This window comes from Triticum urartu, chromosome 7A (assembly GCF_056163025.1).
Source record: "Triticum urartu cultivar PI428250 chromosome 7A, HENAU_Tu73, whole genome shotgun sequence".
Lineage (NCBI taxonomy): Eukaryota > Viridiplantae > Streptophyta > Magnoliopsida > Poales > Poaceae > Triticum > Triticum urartu.
This window is the reverse complement of record NC_141879.1, coordinates 698,858,207-698,877,923: the sequence shown is the minus strand read 5'-3', so window position 1 is coordinate 698,877,923 and position 19,717 is coordinate 698,858,207. Positions and strand designations below refer to the sequence as shown.

General features: G+C 43.0%; 3 protein-coding genes and 1 pseudogene across 6 annotated transcripts; all 4 read left to right on the top strand.

Moving 5' to 3' along the window:
* Positions 1-427: 427 nt before the first annotated feature.
* LOC125522226 (large ribosomal subunit protein uL2m) lies at positions 428-3,013 on the top strand. 2 transcript variants are annotated; one of them, XM_048687311.2, is made up of 2 exons: positions 428-560; positions 1,875-3,013. In XM_048687311.2, exon 2 carries the CDS (start codon positions 1,875-1,877, stop codon positions 2,829-2,831), a length of 957 nt encoding a protein of 318 aa, XP_048543268.1. In that variant the 5' UTR covers positions 428-560; the 3' UTR covers positions 2,832-3,013. The 2 variants fall into 2 exon arrangements, with proteins under 2 accessions (XP_048543268.1, XP_048543267.1); XM_048687310.2 differs by lacking the exon at positions 428-560 and adding an exon at positions 1,695-1,770.
* Positions 3,014-4,971: 1,958 nt separating this feature from the next.
* On the top strand, positions 4,972-6,931 carry LOC147961738 (uncharacterized). 3 transcript variants are annotated; one of them, XM_087536207.1, is made up of 2 exons: positions 4,972-5,128; positions 6,415-6,931. In XM_087536207.1, the coding sequence occupies exon 2, from the start codon at positions 6,439-6,441 to the stop codon at positions 6,643-6,645; it is 207 nt and encodes a 68-aa protein (XP_087392333.1). In that variant the 5' UTR covers positions 4,972-5,128; positions 6,415-6,438; the 3' UTR covers positions 6,646-6,931. The 3 variants fall into 3 exon arrangements, with proteins under 3 accessions (XP_087392333.1, XP_087392334.1, XP_087392335.1); XM_087536208.1 differs by having other exon boundaries at positions 4,976-5,128; positions 6,398-6,931; XM_087536209.1 differs by having other exon boundaries at positions 4,980-5,123.
* Positions 6,932-7,774: 843 nt separating this feature from the next.
* LOC125528589 (uncharacterized) lies at positions 7,775-11,351 on the top strand. Its single transcript, XM_087536206.1, has 13 exons — positions 7,775-7,968; positions 8,461-8,531; positions 8,654-8,713; positions 8,815-8,893; positions 9,124-9,194; positions 9,343-9,444; positions 9,557-9,646; positions 10,142-10,216; positions 10,306-10,338; positions 10,445-10,528; positions 10,650-10,703; positions 10,831-10,902; positions 11,027-11,351. Exons 1-13 carry the CDS (start codon positions 7,932-7,934, stop codon positions 11,120-11,122), a joined length of 924 nt encoding a protein of 307 aa, XP_087392332.1. The 5' UTR covers positions 7,775-7,931; the 3' UTR covers positions 11,123-11,351.
* Positions 11,352-15,922: 4,571 nt separating this feature from the next.
* LOC147961737 (uncharacterized) lies at positions 15,923-18,442 on the top strand (annotated as a pseudogene).
* Positions 18,443-19,717: the final 1,275 nt, after the last annotated feature.

Below are 19,717 nucleotides of genomic sequence, written 5' to 3'. Positions count from 1 at the left end.
CCACCATAGAAACCACATGTATATGTGTGACGACATTCAAGCAGTCCGATGCAATATGAAGATGCTGCAGTCCAAAATCCTCTGCCAAAGCTAGTGCTTCTCGTCAAGCCATTGCTTCATCATGTCGTTGCCCCGCAAAAAAATTGAAAATAAACACGTGTGGTCACCTCTTGTTTCTAAAAATAGTTTCAATTCAGTGAGAGGATTTACTTTCAGAGGCAGTTTTTCTTTACCCGCAAAAAGAATGTTTTAACCGCAAAAAATAAATAAATAGAAGAGGCAGTTTTTCTTTTTTTTAAAGAAAAACTCAACTTTTTTTTTGAGGTGGAAAAGAAAAACTCAATTGAGGAAGGAAGTCGTCGGGGGGATGCTGGCAAAGCCCACTACCAAAAGAGACGAGGCCCAGCCAGCGCAGCACACACACGGTCGCAGCCCATTTTCCCTTTCTGCTCGTCTCCTTTCCCTGCCCGGCCGCCGCCAGCCGTCTACGCCGCATCTCCCCCCTCCCCCTCCCCCTCCCCGCGCCGTCGCCTTCCGGCAGTCGTCCGTCCGTCAGTCAGGTACGCCCTCTCCGCTCCGTTCCATCCGTCCATACCAGGGCACTTGTTCGTGGACTCTTCTGCACTCCCAAATCCCGATCCCGTCTATGGCGCAGGATCTCCGCACGCCAGGCGTTAGGTCACCCATAGAGACCCCCCCCGCCCGCCGTAGTCGAGCTCCCATTCTCATTTCCATGCGGTTTAGCTTGATTTTTTCTTTCTCCGGACCCGTCTAGCACCCTGAAATTGCTCACAAGAACTTATGCAGACCTTGAGAGGCAGCTGATTGTTCGGGTTCGATACCCGAATTCTTGTTAGAGTGTTTTTTGTATAGCTGAAAACCATCTCAGTAGGTTCTGTAATGGTGTACAAACAATATTTGTTTCAGCCGGAGAGGCTACTTGCTAGTAAATTTGTATTTTATATCTGAATTGCTGCAAATGGGTGTGAAATTGTACAGACGCCAGGGTAATCGGGCTGGAGAAAGATACAAACACTGCATGCTTTAATCTCTATATTTCCAAACTGTCCCTGTAATGCCCAGTTCGAAATTGCACATAGACTGTATTGTGAAGTGGTGCCTTTGTAACATATTTCACATCTGCGTCCTCCGTTTAATTTGATAACATCATGGATTGGGGATGTTATGATGTCTACCTGTTCATAGCTGTATTTTTTCCCTTTTCTTTTTCTTACTTATGAAAACCTGCTGGAGTCATTAACCCCTCACCAAACCTGAATTGATGCTGCCCAGGCCCAATTCCGCATGTAAATGAGTTTCTTTTCTTTTACTCTTACTTCACTTGATATCCAATTTCTGTACTTCTGCTTAGTTCTTAATTGTACCCGAGCTTTTCTGTTGAGAATGAATTATGATAAGTTCTCTGGACTCAGATTGAAGGGAGCTAAATGTTTTGTCTACCGAATTCGGCAATTATATTGTAGTGTTCCTCTTCCTGCCAATCTGAATGTTGCTGAATAAGAAAAACAGAAGTTTGGAACTTCTCTTATGAATTTTGCTGCCAGTCTGAGTGGTTTGGGCCATAAACAAATTTAGTACTAGCTTGTGTCTGGTTTGGATTCAAACCTAAGCTGCTTGATCTTTTGCTCTGGATCAGATGGAATGACTTGATCTCGATGTTTCTTTTTCATCAGTAAAGCTAGGTGTTTGTCACCTGTGGTCTTAAGATCGATAGAAATGTATGTCGTCACTTTCTGTTGATTCTTCATGGTTAGTTCGTTCATCCTTTAGATGCATGGAAGCTTATCCACTTGCTGCTACTACATGCTGTTTTATGTCTATTTCTTGAAGCTTATGGTGATTTTTATCTGCAGATGCAGAAGTTCAAGACCTTGGCCAAGGCCTTGACCGGCAAGACCGTCACCGCCGGGAGGAACTCTTCCGGGCGAATCACTTCTTTTCACCGAGGGGGTGGATCCAAGCGATCTCTTAGGGACATTGACCTCAAAAGGAACACTTGTTCTGTTGGCATTGTGGAAAGGATTGAGTATGACCCTAATCGTTCTTCTCGGATCGCTCTTCTCCGATGGATTGAAGGGGTACCTCAGAAGGATCCAGCATACAAGGCCGAGCGTGCACCTGTCAATTACATAATAGCCAGCCATCAAATGGAACCGGGCAGCATGGTGGTGAATAGCGATTCCTCCAAACCCTCCACGACCGGCTCCTTGATGCGACCTGCCCACAATGCTGATTCCTTCCTGCGGTTCCAAGAGCTGTTCCGCAAGGCCAGCCAAGGCGAAGAGGGCACTGATGATCAAGTGAAGGATGCGGCGGTTCCTACAGCAGCACCGCTCATGCCAGCCGATCTACTGGACCTCAATTCCAAGGTGGGAAACTGCATGCCGTTGTCTGACATCCGTATGGGAACATGGGTGCACAGCATCGAACTGCGTCACGGCCAGGGGGCGAAGCTCGTCCGAGCCGCTGGAGCCTACGCCAAGGTGGTCAAGGAGTCAGCCACGCAGTGCCTTGTGCGTCTGCCGTCGGGCGTCGAGAAGCTGATAGACTCCCGCTGCCGGGCCACCATCGGCATCGTCTCCAACCCCACCCATGGCGCGCGGAAGCTGAGGAAGGCGGGGCACAGCCGGTGGCTGGGCAGGCGCCCGGTCGTCCGTGGTGTCGCGATGAACCCGGTGGACCATCCCCATGGAGGAGGCGAGGGGCGCACCAAGGGCGGCAGGCCCTCGGTGTCGCCCTGGGGGAAGCCCACCAAGGCTGGGTATCGGACCGTGCCGAAGAAGCCAAAGGCTCAGCTGTCCCGTGATTGATTGATGATCTTCATGGACGCGGCTTGTTGCTCCAAGGGAAAGGTAGCAAGCAGGATCTTGATGTGGCTATGGATCGATCACAAAGGACTATGACTCGTTTTTTCCCTTTTTGTTTGCAAGCAGTTTCCGCTGCAGCACTTTGACTTTATTATGTATTAATAATAACAGGTGATGTTTGGACCTGCCTGCGCCCAGTTTACTGCATTCCTTCCTGGCATTTTGACATTAACTTGTTTAGGCATGTTTCTTGTGATTGATAATTTGCTTTGTCTGGTTTAGCAAGCTGGGAGGGAACAAAATGATGTTGTGCGTATATTTAGACATGCTTCTGTAGCTGCTGTTCCGTCATAAAAAGCATGCATGCGACGAGCTGCATATATATAGTTTATTCAGTTTATCTGAATTAGCTGATTCAGATCAGTGTAATTTCTGTCGGTGTAAATCCATCATTATATTGAAAGTTAGCATGATTGATTGATTTGCCATTCATACTGGATACTACAATGCCTCTGGACTGAATGAATCCTGGTGGTGTTCAGTCAGTATATTACCTTGCAGCAGTGCGTGTTCAGTCCAGTTTTGCAGAATTATGGCAGAGTTTAACTTGGCTGTTTTGTTTTTTTGCCTGGAGGGCGCAAAATTTACATGATTTGTATAGCTGCTGCTGCTATTTGCTTTCTAGTTTCTGTACCTGCTGTTCCGTCTTTAGAAACATGCATGGGTTGAGCTACATACATATATATGGTTTATTCAGTGTATCTATCTGAAGCTGATTCAGATCTTGTGTGCCTTTGTTAGTGTAGATTCATCATGTTGAAAGTTATCACGATTAAACTTGCCATTCATATGTCCTAGTAGATGCAATGCCTCTGGAATGAATGAATCCAGTTTTGCACTAATAACTGACGAGATGATGTCTTAGGAATCCTGGTGGTATTTACTGGTTTTCTCTTCTATATTTATTTCCCCTTTTTTTCCTTTTCTTTGTTTATTAATTCGTGAGTTATTTTCCAAAAAATGGAGTTTTAAAATTCATAAACCTTCTTTAATTTCATTTTTAAATGATTTTTCAATATTCATGAGTTATTTTAAAAATTTCCAAAACATCTTATAGATAAATGAACTGATTGTTTAAATTCATGAATGTTTTAAAAAATTTGTGTACAGTTTTAAATTCCAGAACATCTTCCGGAATTTATGAACATTTCTTGAAATTCTTAAAGATTTTTATTTATTTTTCCTTAAATTCATGATTTTTCCAAAAAATCTTGAACATTTTTTAAATTTAAAAATATTTCCAAGGTCTTGGAACATTTTCTGAAAATTCATCTACCATTTTTAAACCACAAACATTTTCGTGATGTATGTATGCATTTTTAAATCTAAAAACATTCTCGAGATATTTCATTTCCAAAAACCAAATGCAAAAGGTTAAACACGTACGGGCGGACGGCCCTCCCGTAGAAAAAAAAAATCTCACCAGAAACCTATGATGAGACAAGTGGTGCGCATGGCTAATGCCATTTATTCACGAGAAGCTTTTGTGGTAACTTTTGCAAAGGCATCCTCTTATCTATAATACCTAAATAGTTGATCCCCACTACTTCTAATTCTCTCAACATGCAAGCCCTTCACCTCATCAAGTGTGCCACATCAGCATCCACTAACAATATTTTTCAGCCTATGCAAACCTTATTCCATTGTTACTAAATTCTCTCAACATGCAAGCATCCCACTTCAGCATACACTAACATTTTATTTCAGCCCATGCAAACCATACCAATATGCTTATTTTTGTCACTGGACATATGCAGTAGATTAGATAATTATTTAATTTATGTACTTCCTAAAGGTTGTGAAATGCCCTGATTTACACATAATGCAAGTACGGAATATTTATATGTTAAAATTAGTAGCTTTTGATTTAGATCTTTTTCTGCATATATAAGTCATTTGTAATTAATTTTTATATTCCCGCAGCAGGTAAATTACCTAGTTTTTTTTTTGTTTGGAGAGAGAGGAGGCACCCTCAAAGTGATTTGAAGAAAATTTCCTCTTACTTTAGCAGTGGGCCAAAGAAGAGGAAGAAGTCGGCGGGCTGCCACCGAAGCCCACCACAACAGTACAGGCCCAGCCCAGCCCAGCGCACCAACCAAGCCCGACCGGTTTTCCCCTTTCCCTGCTCATCCATTCCTCCCGTTCTCCTCCTGCCCTGCCCTGCCGTCGCCGTCAGCCGTCGCCGCCGCATCTACCCCCGCCGCCACCTTCCTGCTCCGATTCGTCCGGCCGCCGGTCAGGTACGCCCTCTCCGCAACGCCCCGATTCACCCCTAATTGCATCAGCACGACGATATGATGTCCTAGGAGCAAGGGAGCTCAAGGCAGAACCAGGGGCCGCCCTTGCCCGTGGATCCTTCCGCACCCCCAGTCCCGATCCCGTGTATGGCGTAGAGACCCTATAGAAATCCCTCTGCCCGTCTTCCGTAGCCGAGCTCCACGGTTGGTCGCTTGTAGATTTTTGAAGGGGGGGATGAAGATTTCAGTTGAGAGAGATGATTTATTCCTGGTCTTATGATCCAGCCTGCAACCAGTGCAGTGGATAGTTAATTGATGATCCTCATCCTGTGTCGCCATGTAGCAGCTTGCAGTCCATAGCAGGGAAGGGCGAAGTAAATTGAACCGAACATTTGATGATCCTGAAATCGCGTATCTACCAGGTTTCAGTTTCGTAGCGTTGCCGGTGGGGTGGGGGGGACTGTGCTAGGCTTGGCAGGTGTGAATAATATAAATCCATGAGATTTCAGCCCAAGGATCTGGTCCTGTTCAGCACAGAGCACAGGCTAGCAGCCATGGAAGAAATCCATGTAGTGCTATTATGACTATATATATACACCAAATCTTGTAAGCTTTGGATAGTACTCTACAATATAATTTCGGTACGTCCACCGTGTCAGAATTCCAGTAAGCACTGCCACGATAAATGAATTGCGTTGTGTGTCTTTCAAACACTTGTGCAGAGGGATGCACATAGGTTTTCCTTTTCAAGTTACATGTGCAGAGCGATGTACATAGTTTTGCAACAGCGTCTTCTTGTTTCCAATGGCTTTGGCCTGAATGGATCTCCCTCTGCCTCTTTTTCTGGGATCAGTGCATCATTGTCACTTCCCGGCAAGTCCCAGCACCAGGTAGACAGGCCTTGTGAGAGAGACAGAGGTGACTGTTCAGGTCCGATGTTCTAGTACTTGCTAGACTTCTTTGTATGGCCGAAGGATGCCTCAGTAGGCCGTCTTGTGATGTACAGGCAGTATTTGGTTCAGATGGGGAGGCTACTCGCCAGTAAGCCCTATTTTCCTTCTTGCTGTGGCAGAAATTGTCGATTGCCGTAGAGCTACTGAATGCCAGATTGTATAAGCACCAGAGGAGAGTCAGATTGTAGTATAACACAAATCTCTATATCTTCCCGTAATGCCCAGTTTTAAACTGTAGAGACTGTATTTTGAGTTGTCAGACGACCATTTTTCATATTTCGCACCTTGGATTGGTAACTACATGTAACATCTTCCCAAGACATTTTTGTCCTGCAGCAGCAGCAACCGCCGTCGTTGTCGATGGCAGGGTTCGGCAGCCTGGCGCCCAAGACGAAGAACGTGGTGGTGGCGGGCGGGCTGACGGGGTTCGTCTTTGGGGTGTACTACTACACCATGTGGGCGGTGGGCAGCACCGACGAGCTGCAGGTCACCATCGACAAGTTTGAGGACTTGAAGAAGAAGGAGGAGGCCGCCGCCACAAGCTCCTCCACCCCAGGATCATCATAAACAAGCACGCCCTTTGAAACTAGCTACTACTGCCTCTCAACCTGCCCGGGACCATGGGTTTGGTTTGTATTGATAATAATGGGTGCTGTGTTTGATGGAGCATTTTCATTCATGGCACGGATGGAGCTTGGAGTTGATGATGCTTTTTGTTTGTGAATGGTAGCCGCGGTGTCTAGAAGTTATGATACTCCCTCCTTCCATCTATATAAGGCCTAATGCATTTTCCAAGACCGCCTTTGACTATTGATATGATTAATAATACATGAGATGTATAATGTGAAAATTATATTATTGGAAGCTCTTTTTTACTTACGAATTTGACGGTATGCTTTGTTTAACTTGCATGTCATATATTATTGCTCTAACACTTGGTCAAAACTAGCCTCGTAAACGTATTAGGCCCTATATAGATGAAAGGAGGGAGTATGATACTGCCCCCGCTTCAAAATATAAGATGTGTTGTTTTTGCCCCTCATAAAACAGGTTTTTCTATGTTTGACAGACCTTTAGTTTTGCAACGGATGGAGTGGTACCTTTTGGAGGTAGGGCCCTCTGGTTTGTTGTTGTTACGTTGAAATATGTTGCCCGTCCCTCTCTCTCTATCAGTCCGGTCTTTTGAATGGATGATAATTGAATCGGTAGGCACATGAATGAATTCATTGTGACCGTTCCTCTCATGATCTAGGAAGAATAAGGGGCCTGTGTATCGGCACACTGGACCCGGCCTGATCATTCGTTGGGAATCCTTGCCTTGTTCCCCAAGAAGGTAGGTCCGGTAATGAACAGAATTTGGTTCATCAATCAAAAGTCGATTTGCCAAATGGCCACCCACCTGATATCATCTCACGATAACCAAGCGGAGCTGCGTGTTCTAGCTTAGGGCATACGTTTGCCCAAAAGAAAAAGTTAAGGGCATACAAATTTACCGCTTTGCCCATCGGATCACGCCCGTCCGTCTAAAACCCAACGGCCAGGGAAAATCCCGGGCGGATGGCCCTCCCGAGGGTGTTTCCGGAAAAAGGAAGGAAGGAGTCTCGTGTGATTGAATGAAAGAAACTAAATCCAACAAGATTCTGCCTCCGTTTATTCGTTCGTCGGTTTTAACCGCCGCCAGACGATACAGACACGTACTACGTACGGCGAGAGAACAATAAACCAGCAGGGAGCGGAATCGCCCACCGCCGGCCGTACGTGCACGCCCGATCTCGCCGTCGCCGTCGAGGGCCGCGTGCTAGCTCCGGTGCTCGCTCGCTCCGGCTTCCGTTGCCCGGCTTCGCTTGGGCGCCATGGCGCTCGGCAACATCGCCGTCGTGCTCGGCTCCGGTGAGTTCCCGTGCTCCTCACCCCTCAGCTTTGGTCCACATCTATCTACCATGGAGGAATCTATGGTGCTCTCGCCGTCGCCGGCGACTGTCGCGTCCTTCTGAATCTATCCGATGTGCTGCTGATGCCGGGGTTTAGCTTGTATCTAGCTTCTTGCTTAGGGTTTGTAGCTTGCCTACTCGCTGGGTAGACACATACGGATTAACGGATCACTTTGGTTCCTAGTGTAGTTTACTTTGATGGCTACAAATAATCCAATCCAATACAATCCAACTGCTCTCTCACAAGTCGCACCCATACCTGTATATCTGTAATTCTGTCTTCTTACTTGCTTCAAGCAAAGCCTTGCAGCCTTTTCCCCCCCTCTGATTGAGAATTGCAGCCTCTGTTCTTGAGCAATCTGCAATTAGCCTTTATTTAGGGGAACGCCGCAAATTCTTCTGCAAAGCATACTAACGGATTGCAAAAACTTTCTTTCTTCTCTTTTGGCAGGATATCTCAGCACTATTCTTACCGGAGGCGACGCCAAGAAAGTCCCTATCATCGGGGACACGCTTGCCAATGTAATTAGCTACTTCCATCACTTACCTTGCCCCGTGCCTTTATTCTCGGTCGGGTTGATTCGATTGTACACACGTCGAGCCATGGCTGTGACACCTTTTGTATCTTTGTTTGTCTCCTCTAGTTTGTGAAGAACACCGGGAAGGCCGGGAAACACGACGGTAGCGACCAGTTGGCGTCTCAGGTTTGTTTATTGTGGATGTGTTTGTTTTTCGTGTCGGCCAGATTGGTTTGACAGACTCTAGATCTAAAATGGCGGTGCTTGACTCTGCTAAACATTTTCAGCTCGACAGTATCAGGGAGGAGATACAGCGAGCCGCACGCCATAGAAATGAGAATGTCACGGTTATCTCCGATACATCAGGTCGGTGCTCGCTTGTTTTCTTGTCTCGATGCTCAACCAAATTGATTATACAAATGTCTTAATTATGTTGGATTTGATCTATCGTTTCATCATGCCCTTTAGACGTACACAGTTATATGGTTTTGGCCCTCTAGTTTGTACAGTTCTTATCTGAATATGTGAACTCTTATACTAGATTCTACGTATTTAATATGTGAATTATTATTATATCTTACCTTCTATTTTTGTAGGGTCTGGTTCGTATACCATAACAGCAATTGTTGTTGCTGGGCTTATCGGCTATGCATACGTCAGGTGGAAGGTAAACTCTCATTCTTTTATTTTAGGCGATCCAAGATTACACAACACTGAGGCTGTAATTCTAGTTGCAGGCCATTCTGCCTTTTGAAGTCATATCCAGAGTTGCTAATTCACCTGCTAGTATCTAAAGTTCGCGCAATAATTTACAGGGTTGGAAGATTTCTGACATGATGTGGGTGACGAAGCGCGGTCTGGCTGATGCCTGCGATGTCGTGGGCAAACAGTTAGATGATGTTTCAAATACAGTGCAGGTAAGGTCTTTTTTTTTTACTGATGTTGCACATTATCGACTGTCTGAACGATGCTGTACATCCATCTTGACCTTTTCATCTTACATGAAGAACAAATATGTGTCCATTTCAGGTTACGAAGAAACATCTAGCTGTTAGGATCGACCGGGTCGATGCTAATCTAGACGAAACACAAGAAATTATCGAAGGGACAAGGGATGAGGTTGGAACATTCCTGCTGCATAAATATTTCCTTTTCTGGTACTTTTGGATGGTGAAACGAAACAACGATACCTCTACAGAACCGTACATATGAGTTTCACCTCATACGGCTCCTCGGTCAATTCTTTCGAAGGAATCCTTTTCCTTATTCAAGAATCTCCGCCTTTCTTCCACTCCGACCCAAAGACTAACTAAGACCAACCGAGTCACGTTTTCATGTTCTAATTGAACACTTTCCATTTATTATATAATTATTAAAGCAGAAGATTGTTCTTTTACCAAACAAATGCAGATCAAACCACCTCTTATCATAAGAAGAAATCTTTCTCGGTATCAATCCCCTTGGCCCTCATTCTTTGAGAATCGGAATGATCCTTTTCGAGTTTCCATTTCTTCATTTGAAATCTGGGCTCTTCTGTCTCTGACTTATTTTTTTGGCTTTATTTTTTATTTATTTCATTTGATTTTTTACTAAATTTATTTACTGTGTTTGTAGGTCGCAGTGATCCATGTGGATCTGAGCGCCTTTCAGAAGGAGCTCCAAGAAGTCAGCCGTACGGTTGAAATATGGGTCGGTGCCTTGTACTGAAACTTGTATATACCTTGCTTATTGGAGCTACATATCACTTACGGGTGCACTTATTTATCTTGAATATGCAGGGGTCAAGGCTCTCTGGTATCGAGGACACCCAGGTAAGCACATGTCCATCATATACACCCTTCCCCTTCCTCTAACCCACACCCACACCGTTTTTTCGTTAAATCTTCCTGACATTATCTACTTTCAAACCGGTATCAGGATCGTACAGTGCGTGCAACTGAAGCCTTAGTTGGGTTCAGCCAACAACTGGAACATGGTGGCCAGAATCCCAATATTCGTCAGGCAAGTCGGCGGCCCAGCTTATGCAATTCCTTAGTGGCATGTTGGTTACATGATTAGGCTATTGGTTCTGCATCAACTATCGTTGCTTCTAGAGCTCTGAAGAGATATTTTCAATTTTCAGGTCTCATTGTTCCTTCCAGCTCTAGGATCCTCTTCAGAGAAAAGGATTAAAATGGTAAACTAAACTAACTTTTGTTTTCGTATTAAAAGTTTTTTAGGTGAAATAAAGGCTCTGCCTTTCCAGCCTTTGCTACTGGGAATCTAATTTATGTGTTTCTTGCTGCATGTTACTTTCCTGCCAGTTGCCCCAGTCTCCTCTTGTATCTCTTCAACCGGTCGCATCAGTAGCCGAGCCTAGCGAGGACAAAAGCAAGGTTTGGTTTCAGATTCCTAACATTGCAAACAATGACCCCTTTTATCTATGCGTTCTGTTTACACAAATCAAGTTGGTTTTGCTGCCTTGGATGATGATTTTAATTGGCTCTACTTGCATTCCAGGAGAACCACAAGGCGTTGCCCTCGAGTGAAGGAAGCATGAGGTGGAAGCTACCTGGACTTGGGCTTAGCTTCATAAGGAGTTCATCTAATGTATAGATGATATTACTGGCACGAGTTGTATAACTCTTTAACTTATAGTTATGTGTGGCCTTGCGTAAATAGGTATACTTGCAATAGTGGTCTTGATTATACCATGGTAGAAGAGATAATCACTTTTTGCCAAGGGAAAATGATAAACTCATGCCGTTCCATTTACACATGTAATCAACACTTGTCGACCTCCAAGTTTGGATGTTCGTGTCATTCTTGTTAGTAACTTCTTTTACTAAGAGGATTTGTATGTTTTTTACTACCCATTCAGGAACTTCACACCATGAAAGCATCATTTTCACTCGTATGGAATTGCTCGTCAGAGAGTATGCAGTGTACTGATCACATGCTAAAATGTCTTGCTTAAACACCCCTGGCCTGGATGATATGTTGTTCTCGAAAGGGAGCTGGAAACTTGGCTAAAATGAGCTGGTTCCAATTACACACATATTTCATGATGCTCTGCTCTTACTTCCTAGTCAAGTGATGGTACACCATACATATTAAGTTGGTGTACTGCTTGAGGGATGGTTCCTTCGGATCATACAAGAGTAACCTACTTGCAAGTCCAATTGCCGTTCAACTACTTACTCATTCAGAAACTTGTCGCCATTCTTTTAGTGTGATCTCAATTCAACAAAAACAAAATGTTTCCATTCACTTTGTTTTTGGCTACGAAAACTTGAGTAATAAGGCATGGTAAACAGATCTTGAATGACTTGCCCAACACATATCCCATGCTCACAATTTTTTTATTTTTCCTAAAAAGAGCTAACAAAGACGAGATGTATATATACAAGTCCTACATATACTCCATTGTCTTAGGATGTCAAAGTGTGTGTGGTATGATTACAGATTTGCTTCCCTCTCTATCCTGCTCCAGTCTATCTAAAATATTGGAAGAAAACAAATACATAAATCCTACCCTGCCTAATACTTTTCCCCCTCTTGCTCTTCAGTGCTACAAATCCATCCACCGTGCCACTCCAATTGTCAAGTTGGAGCTTGTGTCTTTGCCACCAGAGATCGTGGCAACAGCACCACACTCCAAAGTTGTTCCCGCTGTTCAAATGCCGGCCAAGGTAATTTCCCACAAAGATGCGGTGCTCAAACACCAGGTCCTCGACAAGTGTGTCGTCGACTGAACTTTCAGGTTACGCTAGCCCTGTCTTCAAGGAGTCGCTGCACTTCGCTGATATGCTGACGAAGGCCAAGGATGTCAAGGCAGTCTGGTTTGATCTCTCGAAGGGGTTATCCAAGCTTCTTCATATGGTTCGTGCAGTCAACATGTGCGAAACCATCCATCCTAAGATCACCTTTCTCTCTTCTTCTAGCCATTAGTGAGAGGCACTTTTGTTTATATATATTTGGGCTGGCTGGAACGCTCCTAACTGGAGCAGTAGCTGCGTTTCCAGCAACTTGGATGCCGCTGATATTGTCTCAGCATTTTAGCTTTTTAAGCTCAACTATTTGTCTTCTGCCTTCAAATTACGTTTATATAATTAGTTTAAGTATATAGTTTTTTTGCGAATAGTTTAAGAATACAGTTAATTGTTTATTAACATTTTTTTGTGAAATCGAAGGGAGCTAAAATTAGTTTAAGTTGTATGAAGAGATAGTTTTCATGTGTACTACATAACTAAAACACAACAAATTAATATATATAACAAGGGTTAATAAATATTCAATATGAATTACACATTATAACCTTAGCAACGACCAACAAAGGACTGAACACTGCCAGTACAGTGACTACCTGCGACGTTTGACAGGACCGAACGCTACTACTTTTGTATGGCTGGTACGCTGGGATCATGCCCCACATTAGCAGCGTCTACTCTGTAAACGCTGCTAGATGTTTTGCTTCTGTGACGTCCGTCCCATGGTCAAACACTGCTGATAATTTGGAAAAATAGTTGCAGCATTCGTTTCTGGCAAACACTGCCAGTACAGAAAATCCCACGAGGGTTTTTCTACTAGTGTTCATTAACTACTGGAAAAATGAGTTGATTCTGGTTTCACACATCTTTCATGAGTCATGAAACAAAGGACTTGGACTAGACCATTCAAGACTAGCATGTTTGCAAATGCAAATGGCGGTCCGGTACTCAACTATTCAAGATCATAGACATCATTTTAATGTGAACTCACACCAACCAAATCCAATACTTTTCTGCTTTGTTTCTGTCAAGAACTTGGAAACTAACATGCAAAACACAGTCACATAATCAAGCAGCCTACTCATCACATAATAAAACACACATGATAAACTGTCCCTAGATGCCTGCTCAACGCATATTCCATTGCTCACCCCCCCCCCCCCCCCCCCCACCACACACACACACAAATAAGAGCTAGAAGGCTATATATACCCCTGCCTTAGATGTAAAACCGCACATGATCTGAGCTCAAATTTGGTTATCCTTTTATCCAACCGTCAAGAAGATCTGAAATATTGGAGAAAAACAAAAGGAGCATGGTAGACATTATAGGGAGAAACGAAAGCAGCGAATGGATGGTGTCATGGTGTTCACGGGTGAGACTCCAGACGGAGGTGTTCGACGAGGCACCGAAGGGTGAAGTTCTTGGGTGTTGTCCCGTTAGAATTCTGCGCCAGGATAAGGGACCATGGTGTTCACGGGTGAGACTCCGGACGGAGGTGTTTGACGAGGCGCAGAGCTTATTTGTGATGTACTATCCAAGAAGCTAGTGGGCTACCACATGTCAGAGGAGCCAATGCTACCGGCGGCCCGGAGCGACATACTGTTGTTGAGCGGGATGGAGTGGTGTCAGCATAATTTTGAGTTAGTGTCGAGTCCAGTTAGTTCTTGTCTGGAATAGAAAGGCAAATAGTGATCAAAGTTGCCGGCTGATTGATTAGATTAGCAGAAGCAACAGTGTTTAGGCTGGTTTGGATTATGCTTTGCCGCGGAAGTCATTTTTCGGCGCCACACAACGCTCCATCGCGTGGCGTGGGGAGAGGGAACAATTTTTCTTTGTCGGCACGCAGGCACAATGGGCTACATTTTTACACTGAACAGATACTTTTTAATTTTAGGTACATCCGATCGCTTCTTCCAGCTCGAGCATCCTCTCCAAAGAAAATCGTAGAAGGGTCGTCAAAAGTATGTCTTGTTTCGGCTTTAACACAGTTCGAATTCCTAATTCTCATTTGTTGACCGAGCAATTTTACGGTATTAGTGGTACTCCAGGAGATAAGATAGGTCAGGAGTACAAGAAAAATCTAGCCCACTCGTTCACGGGGGATAGTTTAGACATTTTTTAGTTTGCTAATAACGAAGGGTAATTCCGACTTTGACGTTCTGCCTCCAATTCGGCAATCTCGATTAAGTGGACGATTGACCTCACGACTTGGCCCTTCCCTTTTCATCTACCAACATGCATGGTGAAGATACTATGATTCAATCACGAGGAAAAAAGGGATTTCAACCATTATGATTGCAGTTATCAACTTACCCCAAGTGTTGAATACCTTGCTTAATACCATCACGCAGATGATACGATGTTCTTGAAATGGAGCTGAGAAGATAGCTAAAATAAATCACTTCTCGTGTTCCACACCTCTTACATGATGCAATATAGACTTGGAGTGATGGTACATAGAGAGAACAAGCATACCATGCATAGTACGTTCTTCTACTTGGAAGATGGAGATTAACCTAAACATGCAAGTAGGATGGTCAGATGATTCCTTAGTCCAGTCACATCATTAAATAAGCATTTCTTAAATGACTTGCTCAACACATATCCCATGATCACAATTTATCTCTTTCTTTCTAAAAAGAGCTAACAAGGACAAGAGATGTATAGATGTCCTATATATACTCCACCGGCTTGGGAAGTCAATGTGTATAAAATTCATATTTGCTCCTTCTCTACCCATGTTATGTCCATCTAAAATATTGGAGGAAAACAAATACATGTGTCTTTTCTTCCACCTAATCCCTCCGGCCATCTTGCTCTTTAGTGGTACGAGCACATTCGCACCACCGCTCTCTTTGTGAATTGGGAGCCCGTGTTTGCACCATCGAATGACAAGTCAACAGGGGCGAACCCACGTTAACCCACTAGGTAGCACAGGACACCGGGTAAAAAATTCTTTTACCTAATAAATATAGAGCCCATATACAATGGGACACCCCTGATTTTCCTAGAAGGACACCCGTACATCACGCAAGTGCAGCCCAGTTGTATTGTATGACGCCGTATCGATTGAGCAAGCCACGAAGGCCCAGTCCAGCCTGTCCAGGATACGAGCAGTACATTGATCGATACTTGCCTCGGCCCTTCCGCCCTTCGCCTCGCTTGTGACTTTGCACTTCGTGCCTTTGTTCTTTCGCCTTCCTCTGTATCCCCGTACGCCGGACACGCCGCCTATCGGCAGATCGCGGCAAGTCGCCGAATCAGTGGAGAAAAGAAGGCACGGGTATGCTACATCAGACCCCCAATTCGATGTGCCTCTGCGGCTCTGCCTCAACCTTTTGCAAATCTTATTCTAATTATTGCTTTGTCTCTCTAACCCTAGGGAATTAGGGGTACTGCCGTACTGGATATCACTAGAGATTTTGACTGTATTGGGTAATTGAACTATTTGAAATAACTGTGCACCAAGTGGAGACCAATATTGCAAAATTCTAGGACGGCTGGCATGTACGTGTACATGATTCATAGTTCTTTTCTTTCATGCAAATTCCAATTCCAATTCAAGTATTATGTACGTGTACATGATTCATAGTTCTTTTCTTTCATGCAAATTTTAATTATCTGGATAAATTGTAAATTTCAGGAGAAGCTCAGTTTATGGAAAGGTTTCTAAAAAAGAGGAGAACCTCAGTGCAAGATGAAAATGTTGGTCCGTCACACGAACATAATCAGAACGATGGCTCAGTTCCGCCACCATCGGATGGACAAATTGATGCATCACCACATGAACAGGCTGATGTTCCAGCCCCGCCATCACCACATGGACAAAATGATGCCTCCACACATGAACCTAGTTCTGCCAATACTACAAGGAATTCATCTCAAGTTGAAGAGATCAATTGGGAAGAAGAAATTCAGTTTGATCCAGGTAAAAGGAGAAGTATAGATGAGTACCATCCCAATCAGAGAGATATGGTAAGAAGGAAGTATTTGGCCAATGGCCCTTGTCACCCTCGTACTGCTGATTTTGAAGTGACAGAAATATGTGGTAAAGATAGAAGGTTCGTTCGGGAATGGTTTGATGAGTTTGGGAGCTGGCTTGAGTATAGTGAGTCCAAATGAAAAGCATATTGTTTTTGTTGTTTCTTGTTTAGACCGCGCAAGAAGAAAGAAGCCGGTTATGATGCATTTGTTGCAAATGGTTGGTCAAGTTGGAATAAAAAATATAGATTAAAGGAGCATGTAGGAGACATCAATAGTGCTCACAACCAAGCAAAAAGAGATTGTGATGCTTTGCTAAAACAAAAGCAACACATCTATGTTGCTCTAAACAACCAAAGTAATGTTGAGAGGAATGCTTATTATACTCGACTAAATGCCTCAATTGATGTTACTAGAGTGTTACTGAAGCAAGGGTTGTCTTTCCGTGGCCACGATGAGTCTGACGAGTCTCTCAATAAAGGTAATTTAAAGGAATTGCATGCTTACACAATAGAGCAGAATCCAGAGGTAAGAAAAGTTGTGGCCCATAATGCTCCAGGTAATAATCAGTTGACTTCTTCAAAGATTCAAAAGGACATAGTTGAATGTTTTGCAAAGGAGATATTGCATTCTATTCTTCGGGAAATTGGGAATGATGTATTTTCTTTGCTAGTTGATGAATCAAGGGATGTGGCTGGTAAAGAGCAAATGGCGGTGGTATTGCGGTATGTTGGTAAATGTGGAAGTGCCATAGAGACATTAGTTGGCCTTACTCATGTGAAGGAGACAACTTCCAAGTATCTCAAGTCTGCCATTGATGATTTATTTGCAGAATATAAATTAAGTTTCAAGCAAGTTAGAGGGCAAGGATATGACGGTGCGAGCAATATGCGAGGTGAGTTTAATGGCTTACAATCCTTAATCATGAGAGAGAATAGCACAACATATTATGTTCACTGTTTTGCCCATCAGCTTCAGTTAGTTGCTGTGGCTGTTGTTCGGAAGCACAAATGCATTGGCAATTTTTTTGGTATGATCTCAGTCTTGTTGAATGTGGTCTCTGGATCCTCAAAGAGAAAGGACATGATTCGAGACAAACATAAAGAATAAGTGTGTGAAGCTTTAGGTTGTGGACTGCTAAAAAGTGGGACAGGATTAAATCAAGAACTAGCTCTTCAAAGACTTGGAGACACTCGATGGAGTTCTCACTACAAGACACTTAAGAGTTTGATTGATATGTTCCCTACAGTTGTCAAAGTGCTAGAATATATGGAAGAAGAAGACATGGATGACACAAAGAGAAGGCGGGCATGTGGTCTTCTTGTTTATTTTCAGTCTTTTGATTTTGTGTTCTACCTACAGCTTATTTCCACTATATTGATAATCACAAATACATTATCATTGGCTCTACAACGGAAGAATCAGGACATTGTGAATGCTATTAATTGTGTGAATTCAACCAAAGCCTCCTTGAATGATCTAAGGAGAAATGGATGGGAATCTTTCCTACATGAAGCATATGTCTTTTGTGACAAGCATGACATTTCCAAGTTGCAAATGTAAGACCAATATGTGAACCCAAAGAAGCCACGGCAAAAAACAGGTATCACTAATAGGCATCATTATGAAGTGGATTGTTTTAATGATGTTATTGATTGGCTGCTTCAAGAACTTGATCATCGCTTCAATGAGAAAAATTATGAACTACTTGTTTGCTTAGCGGCTTTGAGCCCAAATGAATCATTTCATGATTTCAACTTAGAGCATTTGATGAGTCTAGCTAAACTTTATCCAAAAGATTTTGATGATGGAGAACTCAGGGACCTTAGGCATCACCTTCATCTTTACATTGCTGATGTCTGAGCAGATGATCGCTTCTCTGGATTAAGTAATATTTGTGAGCTCTCTCAAAAAATGGTGGAGACAAGAAAACATATTGTCTATCCCTTGGTTTATCGACTTTTGAAGCTAGCACTAGTATTGCATGTTGCCACTGCTACAGTTGAGAGATCTTTTTCAGCTATGAGAATTGTGAAGACATATTTGCGCAATCGTCTTGGTGACGACGCCTTGAAGTACGACCTTATTTGTTATGTGGAGAAAAGCGAAATGAGGAAGGTTACTAATGATGCGGTAATTGATCGCTTTGAAGCCATGAAAAAACGTCGGAAACCATTTTAGGAAGGTAATGGTTTTAACTTACTTATTATTACGCAATTGTAATTAATATGTTACTAAGTGGTTTTGTTTCTTTTTTACTTGTAGGCAATCAGGATATAGTGTTGCATTTTCTTGTCGGCGGTTATACTTTATTCAGATTTTGTACACTTTGATTTTCCTTTAATATTCAATTTCCTACGATCAATTAATATTTCAAGTGAAACCCTTTATTTTGGATCCTCGGTAAGCACATTCACGGTTATATCGTATTCTATGTATATTGTATTGTTAGCTGTTACTTTTAGATATATTAGTACGTCATATCCAAATATATGTGATAGACATGGGACCCCGGATCATTTTTATCCTGGGTCCGCCCCTGCAAGTCAATAGTGTCATACTCCAAAGCTACAACCGTTATTCACTGCCATCGAACACGTGTGCTTTGGATGTGGACGAGGCCACGGTCATGACCTTTCACACCTTGGCCATCGACGAGGAGCACAAAGACGTGGCATGCAAAATGTTTTTGACAGGAGGACATAGATGCTTTGAGATGTATGTTGCCATACAATGTTCCTAGAATGTGTTGATGAAGAAATATATCAGGTCTCATATGATTGTTTTTTCACAATTGTAGTGGGATAAATTCAACAGAGTCCGGTTAATCTCATCGTTACCATAGTATATTTCTATACCTACTAATAAAAGGATTAGTGCTACTGCCCGTCCGTCGCGATATTTGCAAGGAAAAAAATCCCCGCTGTTTTTGAAAATCAACCCGCGATCCTATTTTAGTGAGAAAAAATGTGTTCGCTGTTTTTCAGAAACACCTTGTTCTTTTGGTTAACAACCCATGGTTCTATTTTAAGTGTGTTTGAAGGCTTCTTTTAAGCATTCATATCTTTTAAACTCTAACTCTAATTTTGACATGTTATATATGAAATTGATTAGAAAAATATGTAGAATCTGAATATTATGTTGTTTTAGCTGTTAATATTTTTAAACAATTATTTATGGTGCAATCTTAATCCATAGCGCATGATTCGTCTTTATTTCGTACTTGTGTAGAACCGGATTAGAAATCAACACCTCAGCAAAATCTATTCGGAGACGAAAAAACCATCTATAACCACACATAGATGCCTCAGCAGAACTTCCAGGTGAAAAAAGAAAGCACATTTCTCATCTTATCTTATATTGAGAGAGACGCCTTACAGTTGACAACATTCAAACGCGTTGTGATTGAGTGGGCATGGAGGCCACTCCCGAAGAGGGTGGAAAGAGGATAAACGG

Bases quoted from the DNA above. Each gene is read 5' to 3' on its own strand.
- LOC147961738 (XM_087536207.1), top strand. From the start codon at position 6,439: ATGGCAGGGTTCGGCAGCCTGGCGCCCAAGACGAAGAACGTGGTGGTG.
- LOC125528589 (XM_087536206.1), top strand. From the start codon at position 7,932: ATGGCGCTCGGCAACATCGCCGTCGTGCTCGGCTCCG. The intron at 7,969-8,460 runs GTGAGTTCCCGT...CTCTTTTGGCAG, and splicing joins CGCCGTCGTGCTCGGCTCCG to GATATCTCAGCACTATTCTT. The intron at 8,532-8,653 runs GTAATTAGCTAC...TGTCTCCTCTAG, and splicing joins TCGGGGACACGCTTGCCAAT to TTTGTGAAGAACACCGGGAA.